Raw genomic sequence first — 8,420 nt, 5'->3', positions numbered from 1 at the left:
CCATAGAAAATCAATAGGGAACAAGATGCTAATTTCCGAGTATGAAAATGGCCATAACTTTTTTATTACTTGAGATATGAAAGTGAATTAGCTGTCAAATTAAACTTATTTTTATGCTTTATCTGATGGGATAAAAATGCAGACTTGATTTTTTAAATCTCAAAATTTTGTAACATTGCTAGTCTTAGCATTGTTTGAGATCTGGCCCACTGTAGTGATGTCATCTGGAAGCTTGTAGGTGGAGTATAAGGATTATAGTATGAACTCAGAACTATGGAGCACTTGTGAACATAAAGACACCAAGGTTATCCATATACCTTACCTTCTTCATCTGTCAGTTGAAAAAACATAATCAACGAGTATATACACTGTACATGTTTGAAGAAGGGTTCCAACATGAAACGTTGTCTGAACATTTCGATCAACAGATGCTGCCTGACCCACTGATTTAGACTTTAGTCCTTAGACTTGAGAGATACAGTAAGAAAACAGACCCTTCGACCCTAATTCTTTGGAGTCAGTTCTGTGGTTTAGATGAGGCAGGAAGATATATTAAGACACATTGACACAGTAAACCACAGTTTATCAAGAAATTAATCCAAGCATGAAAATTCAACATTATTTCTAAAATAATGTATGGCGCACCCACACACACAACCAGTCTGTAATGACCATAATGTCACTACTATTTTGTGAATGGAAATATAAAGGGTACCACTACGATTAGGAATAAGAAGGTTTCACAAATCTAATGGTCTCATCATAATTTCCACAGAGGCACCAAATCAATTTTCCCACTACTTCTTCCCCCAGAGAAGATAGACAGGAAGTTGGTCATCTCAGAGGGCATATATATATAAGCTACGATCTAAATACACTCTATTCTTTAACATCATTGCAGCAGTGAGCAACACAATTCAAAGAAAATGAAACAAGTTTTTGTGGTGTTGCTTTGTCTCAGCGTTGTCAACTTCAATGTGGCCGGAGGTGAGAGCAATACTTTACTATGTGTTTGTTGCACGTTCTGCTTATTTTTACTTTTGAAAAAAACTGTCCGCTAAGCAATTGTAGAGCAACTCATAATGTCCGAAGATTGCTTGTCGTTGACTGTAATTGGTTGCTATTTTTCAATACTTAGCACAGACCATTTAGAACATTGTTCTGAACCCATCTGTAAATAAATAGCAGATGATTTTAAATGAAGCAGCAAACCTTACTTTATTTCTCCACAGATCCAGACTCTCTTTCAGTCTTGTTTTATATTTAGCTGTATTTTCCTATTTGTAATTGTATTTCTGTGATTGACACAATTTGGGGAATTGGTGCAGTTGTTCAGCCGTTACTGATGCTGCCTCACAGCTCCAGTAATGCGGGTTTGGTCCAAGCTTCATCTGCTCTCTGCGTGGAGTTTGCATGTTTTATTTACTGTATGACCACAAGGGGTTTCCCCTGGGTGCTATGGTTTTTTCTCTCAAATACATACGTAGATTAATAGGCTTTAACTGTAAATTGCCCTTCATGTACATAAAGGGCAAAAGAATTCAAGGGGAATTGATGAGCATGTATTAGAAAATTGTGGGATAATAAGATGGAAAAATGATCTTGACGTGATTGCTTCGCTACATATTGGCACAGGTCCAATGGACCAATTCACCTCCTTCTGTATCATAATAAGTGATAAACCAGGAGGAAAATGTAGTTCATAGGAACATTTTTACCAAAATGATTGTGTGGACATTACTCAGTATTTAGCTTTCATATAAAACATAATTATGATTGTTTGGAGAGGGTTGTAACTCCTTGTTACTTTTTTCAATACTACGCACTCTTCTCACTGCTACCATTGGAGAGAAGGTACAGGAACCTGTTGTCCACAGGTTCAAGAACAGCTTTTTCCTATGAACTATCAGTTTCTTGAACCACCCTCCCTACAACTCTACTCCAACCACTTTATCTGTACTGAACTACTACAGACTTTGCCCTACTATGGTTGCTCCATGTGCTTTGTTTTTTGCACTATTATGGCCTAATATTATCTAGGATTGTTGTTGTGACTCAGTTTCTGTTCAGTTTATTGTCACATGTAATGAGGTACAGTAAAAAGCTTTTGTTGCATGCTAGCCAGCCAGTGGAAAGACAATACATGATTACAATCGAGCCATTTGCAGTGTATAGATACATGATAAGGGAATAACATTTAGTGCAGGGTAAAGCCAGTAAAGTCCGATCAAAGATAATCCGAAGGTCCGTGATGAGGTAGATAGTAGTGTCTAATGTGTCTAATTTGCCCGTAAACTTACACCAAGTAAAAATCTCATTGTTCTCATTCATATTTGGTGCATAGGACACATTAATACTCTTGATTCTTCACTCTTATTCTAAACCAAAATATTCTCCAAGAACCACTTTGATATTGAGTTTTCTTCTGGGAAAAAGTGCTAAACGTTTATTTAGTCTGTTTTACCTACAAACCTATTAACATACCACCAGCCTAGTACAGGACTATCAAGTTTCATTGCGCTCTGTCTGTCTAATTGACCAAAGCAGAAATGGTTATCACTGTCTTCAATTCTTATTACAAAGAGGCACTACAAAACACCAGTGCATGTTGCAACTAAATGACCATGTGACCTAGAACCATAACCAACATGATATAACCATATAACAATTACAGCACGGAAACAGGCCATCTCGACCCTTCTAGTCCGTGCCGAACACATAATCTCCCCATGTCCCATATACCTGCACTCAGACCATAACCCTCCATTTCCTTCCCATCCATATAACTATCCAATTTATTTTTAAATGATAAAAACGAACCTGCCTCCACCACCTTCACTGGAAGCTCATTCCACACAGCTACCACTCTCTGAGTAAAGAAGTTCCCCCTCATGTTACCCCTAAACTTCAGTCCTTTAATTCTCAAGTCATGTCCCCTTGTTTGAATCTTCCCTACTCTCAGTGGGAAAAGCTTTTCCACGTCAACTCTGTCTATCCCTCTCATCATTTTAAAAACCTCTATCAAGTCCCCCCTTAACCTTCTGCGCTCCAAAGAATAAAGCCCTAACTTGTTCAACCTTTCTCTGTAACATGCAGCATGATGTATTTGATATTCCAATGTGCTTGTCTTCTCAAGTTAATTTTGTCCAGGTGATTCATTCATTGTATTACCATTCATTATATCACCATTCATTATATTACCATTCATTGTATTACCATTCATTATATTACCATCATTGTATCACCATCAGTTCCTCTGCTTTATCTTCACCTGTGCTACACTAACTTTAAAAAATGTCCGTTAAAGATGAGCCCAAAACAAATTGTGGACTTTGTAATTAGTGATAATATATCAATAAGATAGCACTAAAAATAACAGCAGTGAATCTATACTAATATTCATTGAAATAAAAACCAGTTCATAAAATCAATTTTGTGAGGAATATTTATTGGAAAGTAACTCAAGTGCAAATACAAATGGCCAAGAATAAGATCATCTGTGCTATTTAAACAAACCTTTATTCTCCGCTAATATACTTGAGTCTTATTATACTTCCTACTGTGGCTATGACATATTTCATCTTTTCTGTGCTGTGAATGCATTAGTTTACATTGAAGAAAGGCAATTTTAACCAGTGACTTGAGCCCTATTAGCTGTGATCTGTGTTAATATAGTTATTGTTTATGTAAGATCTTTATTTGCAGCATGTAGAAAACAACATTCATCCCCTTAAACTTGTCCTTAGTTTCTGGGCTTAATTTCTCTCCATTTATTCCCAAAAGCAGTAAATAATTAACTTTTTCTTCATTTTCCTAGCTCCTACTCGTGTACTAACCAGCTGCTGTATGAAGTATTCGACACGAATCCCTGTCTTCAAAAATATCCAAAGATATGAAATGCAAACAATTAATGGCCAATGCAGGATTGAGGCTGTGATGTAAGTCGTCTTCCTCTTCCTCCTCTCCTTCTTGTTTCTCTTCTTGTTCCTCTTCCTCTTCCTCACTTCCTCCTCTTCTTCCTCTCCTCTTCGTCTTCTTTGTCTTCTTCCTCTCCCTCTTCTTCCTCTCCCTCTTCTTATTCCCAAGTCAACAGGAGAGCAAAATCTGCTGCTCAAACTCAGCCTGCACATATTTTAATGTCATAGAGTCATAGAGTGATACAGTGTGGAAACTGGCCCTTCAGCCCAACTTGCCCACACCAACCAACATGTCCCAGCTACACTAGTCCCATCTGACAGTATTTGGTTCATATCCCTCCAACCCTGCCCTGCCCATGTACCTGTCTAACTGCTTCTTAAATGTTGGGATAGTCCCTGCTTCAGCTACCTACCCCCCCCCCCCCCCCCCCCCCCCCCCCCCCCCCCCCCCCCCCCCCCCCCCCCCCAGCGCGTTCCATACATCCACCACCCTTTGCGTGAAAAAGTTACCCCTCAGATTCCTATTAAATCTTTTCCCCTTCACCTTAAACTTATGGCCTCTGGTCCTCTATTTTTTCTTTTTAATAAAACTCTGCCTTGCACTGGACCCTAGATTTGTATGTCATTATTATGCTTGAAATGTATATAGTTGTTACCGAATGTAAAGTTTATTCCACCGGGTGGCGCCGTCAGCGATGGCAGCGTCGCCCACAGTCTGTCTGTCTTTTAGTCTTTTTTGTTATTTTTAGTGTGTTTTAAAAGTTTGTGTTAATGTTCTCTGGTTTGTTGTATGTGGGGGGTAAGGGTGAGGGAGGGGGAGGGGAAGGGGAAGGGGTTGGGGGAAACTTTTTCTCAATCTCTTACCTTGCCAGGGATGCGATTGTTTTCCCGGATCGTATCTCCGGTCGCTCTGCGGCCTAACATCATGGAGCTGGAGGTCTTGCTCGAAACTGACTTTAAGTCCCCTCCGTGGGATCGACGTCCCAACCGCGGCCTGCGGATTTCACCATTGAGGAGCTCGCAGTCTCGGGTAGATGCGGATGTCGGGAAGCTCCAAAGTCACAGGAGGTTCGACTAGCCCCGACCCAGGGTCCGATCACCCGACACAGGGAGCTGAGATCCCCCCAATGCGGGAGCTTGATCGCCCCGACGCCGAGGGCCCGACTGCTGGCTATGGGAGCAAAGATCGTCCCGTCAATAGACAATAGGTGCAGGAGTAGGCCATTCGGCCCTTCGATCCAGCACCACCATTCAATGCGATCATGGCTGATCATCCCCAATCAGTACCCTGTTCCTGCCTTCTCCCCATATCCCCTGACTCCGCTATCTTTAAGAGCCCTATCTAGCTCTCCAGAGAACCGGCCTCCTCCGCCCTCTGAGGCAGAGAATTCCACAGACTCACCACTCCCTGTGAGAAAAAGTGTTTCCTCGCCTCCGTTCTAAATGGCTTACCCCTTATTCTTAAACTGTGGTTTAAGAAGCCCCTAGTACTGGACTCCCCCAACATCGGTAACATGTTGCCTGCCTCTAGCGTGTTCAAACCCTTCACAATCTTATATGTTTCAATAAGATCTCCCTCTCATCCTTCTAAACTCCAGAGTGTACAAGCCCAGCCGCTCCATTCTCTCAGCATATGCACTGGAACGGAAGGCTCGAAGCCCCCGACCATGGGAGCACAAAGAAGGGAACAGATTGAACTTTTTTTTCGCCTTCCATCACAGTGACGAATGTGGAGGAGTCACTGTGGTGGATGTTTATGTTAAAATGTATTTTGTGTGTCTTGTTGGTAAATCAAATTCCTCGTATGTTGCAAAACATACTTGGATAATAGAGTATGATTATGACGATTATGATTTGTCTCATTTCAGATTCATTGTTAAGGGAAAACAGGTCTGCACAGATCCAAAAAATGAAAAGGTGATTGAAAATTTGAGAAAGCTCGCCGAAAAAGACCAGAGGATGAAGATGATGCTTATTTTATGGAAGTAAAGAGGATATCTTTACCAACTGTGGAGCGAAGGAAGTTTTCAAGAAAACCTTTTCTACTTAATATTCTGCTTTCTCATATTTCACACATTACCTTGAAAAAATCAAACATGGAACCAAGGTCTCCATACATGCCTTAAATTGTGAACAAGCCTTATTCAAATCTGATCTTCTCCTTGTTGTTTGAGCTCTACCACACACTGCTTCTTCACCGCCACCTTTGTAAGGGCGGTACAGTCACACAGTGGCACAGCAGTAGAGCTATTGTTTTGCAGCACCAGACACTCGGGTTCGATCCTGACTATGGGTGCTGTCTGTGCAGAGTTTGTATGTTCTCCCTGTGACCACGTGGACTTTCTCCAGGTGCTCCGGTTTCCTCCCACACTCCAAAGACATACAGTTTGGAGGTTAATTGGCTTCAGTAAAATTGTCAATTGCCTTTGATAGCGTGAAGGATAGCGCTGGTGTATGAGGTGATCGCTTGTCAGCGCAGACTCAGTAGGCTGAAGGGCCTGTTTCTCTGCTGTATCTCTAAAGTAAATCAGAGATGGGTTGCACATCCCAAAAATGAATCATTTTTAAAAATTCATGGATGGTTGATCAAATCAATAATGGCTTCAGTAAAGAGTCAGGTTGCACACCCATCATAATGTCCTATCTGGGAATTCTTATTTACAGATCTTGAAACCTGCTGTTATTCCATTTTAGCTTAGTTACAAAGTGCTATTGTTACATACATACAGTCTAATGTACCAATGCTGTTTTCCTTAAAATAAGTTTAGCTAACATACACACATAGAGTTATACAGTGTGGAAACAGGCCCTTCGGCCCATCTTGCCCACACCAACCAACATCTACACTAGTCCCACCTGCCTGCGTTTGGCCCATATCCCTCTAAACATGTCCTATCCATGCACCTGTCTAATTGTTTCTTAAACATTGCAATGATGCTTGCCTCAACTACGTCCTCTGGCAGCTCGTTCCATACACCCACCAACCTTTGTGTGAAGAAGATACCCCTCAGATTCTTATTAAATCTTTCCCCCTTCAAATTAAACTGAAGTCCTATGCATCTCAATTCCTCTACTTTGGCCAAGAGACTCTGTGCGTCTGCCTGATCTATTCCTCTAACGATTTTATACACGTCTATAAGATGACCCTTCATCCTCCAAGGAATAGAGTCCCAGCCTGCTCATACCTCACCAAGCAGTGACATTTTATAATATTCCCATTCAAAAAGGCTTCACTGTCAGGTAGCGAAAACTAATTTATGCCAAGTTAACTTACTTTTTTCCAGAACAGGTAGAATTATTTATTTTCAAAACAGGTTGCATAATGGTCCAGACTTTGCATAAGGGAAAGGATGCTGAAATATTAAGCTGATCTTCAATCCCACTCTTTTTAATGTCTCACAAAGAGTGTATTCCCTAAATAGAAAAATTAAGCTATTTATTCTCACTCTTTGCTGTATTCATTTTATGAATCAATAAATTGTATATTCATAATTTTGAGTACGGATCATTTCTGCATACAATTATCATTAAGCAGTGACAAGTAAACAGTGGATACATTTGCTTTTATTGATTTCATGGGTTCATCGGGACATTGAAGATGGTTATTGAAAATTCCAGCAGGGCCTTGTTCAACTGAGCAAGTTGGCGGAGGAATGGCTAATGGAGTTTAATGCAGATAAATACAAGGCATCACATTTTGTTGAAGTCAAACCACAGCAGGATCTTCATAGTGAATGGTAGGCTGCTGAAGACTGTGGTAGAGCAATGTTCCAGGAGTACAGGCGTTAATTCCAGTTCTTCTACCACCTCGAGTCTGGATCAGTAAAACACTGAGTCAAGCAATGGAATCCAAGCCCTTTTATTCAACTTCTGCTCCACTCACTCAAGCCCGTGACAGCCTCGCGTAGACGGAGCAGAAAGAGAGACAACACCCCAACGAACAGATCATCTTTATATCCCTAGACACTAACGGCACAAAAGTACAAGGGGGGGGGGGCGACAAACCAATCGTCGATAAAATACATGGAGTGGCAATTCCTTTGCCCAATCACAGAACAATACATAGGAACATCTTTAACACATGGAGACAAAGTAGAAACATCTTCAGTGCATAAAGAAACATCTTTAGTAGGGCCACCCCTCTGGACCAATCACGGGTGCCGGTGGGAAGGCACTGAAACAAAGTAGAAGCATAACACTCCCCTAACCAATCACAAGCATGCATTAAGTGTCAGTGCACTGAAACAGAAAGAAAACCCTTGAGGAACCCAGACTTAATGGCAACAGGTGGGTCACATGAGCAGAAGCTTCCTGGGGCTTCTTCATAGTTCCAGACACAGTGGAGCCAGTAAGGTCACATGGGTCCCCAGCACCTTGCAATGTATTGTCACTATCTGTGAAGCCCACTTTCTCACAGACACCTGCCATTTCCAAAGTACCCAAACCCTTACGTATCTACACAGGTACATAGTTCCCTGAAATTGGCGTTATGGATAGATAAGG

At 41.2% G+C, this 8,420-nt stretch overlaps 1 protein-coding gene across 1 annotated transcript; it reads left to right on the top strand.

The window, feature by feature from the left end:
• Window positions 1-360: 360 nt before the first annotated feature.
• On the top strand, window positions 361-6,488 carry LOC129703574 (C-C motif chemokine 17-like). The gene is made up of 3 exons (XM_055646163.1): window positions 361-987; window positions 3,818-3,938; window positions 5,786-6,488. Exons 1-3 carry the CDS (start codon window positions 927-929, stop codon window positions 5,904-5,906), a joined length of 303 nt encoding a protein of 100 aa, XP_055502138.1. The 5' UTR covers window positions 361-926; the 3' UTR covers window positions 5,907-6,488.
• The last annotated feature ends 1,932 nt before the right edge of the window (window positions 6,489-8,420 follow it).

This window comes from Leucoraja erinacea, chromosome 14, assembly GCF_028641065.1.
Source record: "Leucoraja erinacea ecotype New England chromosome 14, Leri_hhj_1, whole genome shotgun sequence".
NCBI classification, from domain to species: Eukaryota; Metazoa; Chordata; class Chondrichthyes; order Rajiformes; family Rajidae; genus Leucoraja; species Leucoraja erinaceus.
This window is presented reverse-complemented; position numbering and strand designations above follow the sequence as displayed.

Coding starts and splice junctions, on each gene's coding strand:
- LOC129703574 (XM_055646163.1), top strand. CDS start 927: ATGAAACAAGTTTTTGTGGTGTTGCTTTGTCTCAGCGTTGTCAACTTC. Junction 988..3,817: donor CAACTTCAATGTGGCCGGAG/GTGAGAGCAATA, acceptor TCATTTTCCTAG/CTCCTACTCGTGTACTAACC. Junction 3,939..5,785: donor TGCAGGATTGAGGCTGTGAT/GTAAGTCGTCTT, acceptor GTCTCATTTCAG/ATTCATTGTTAAGGGAAAAC.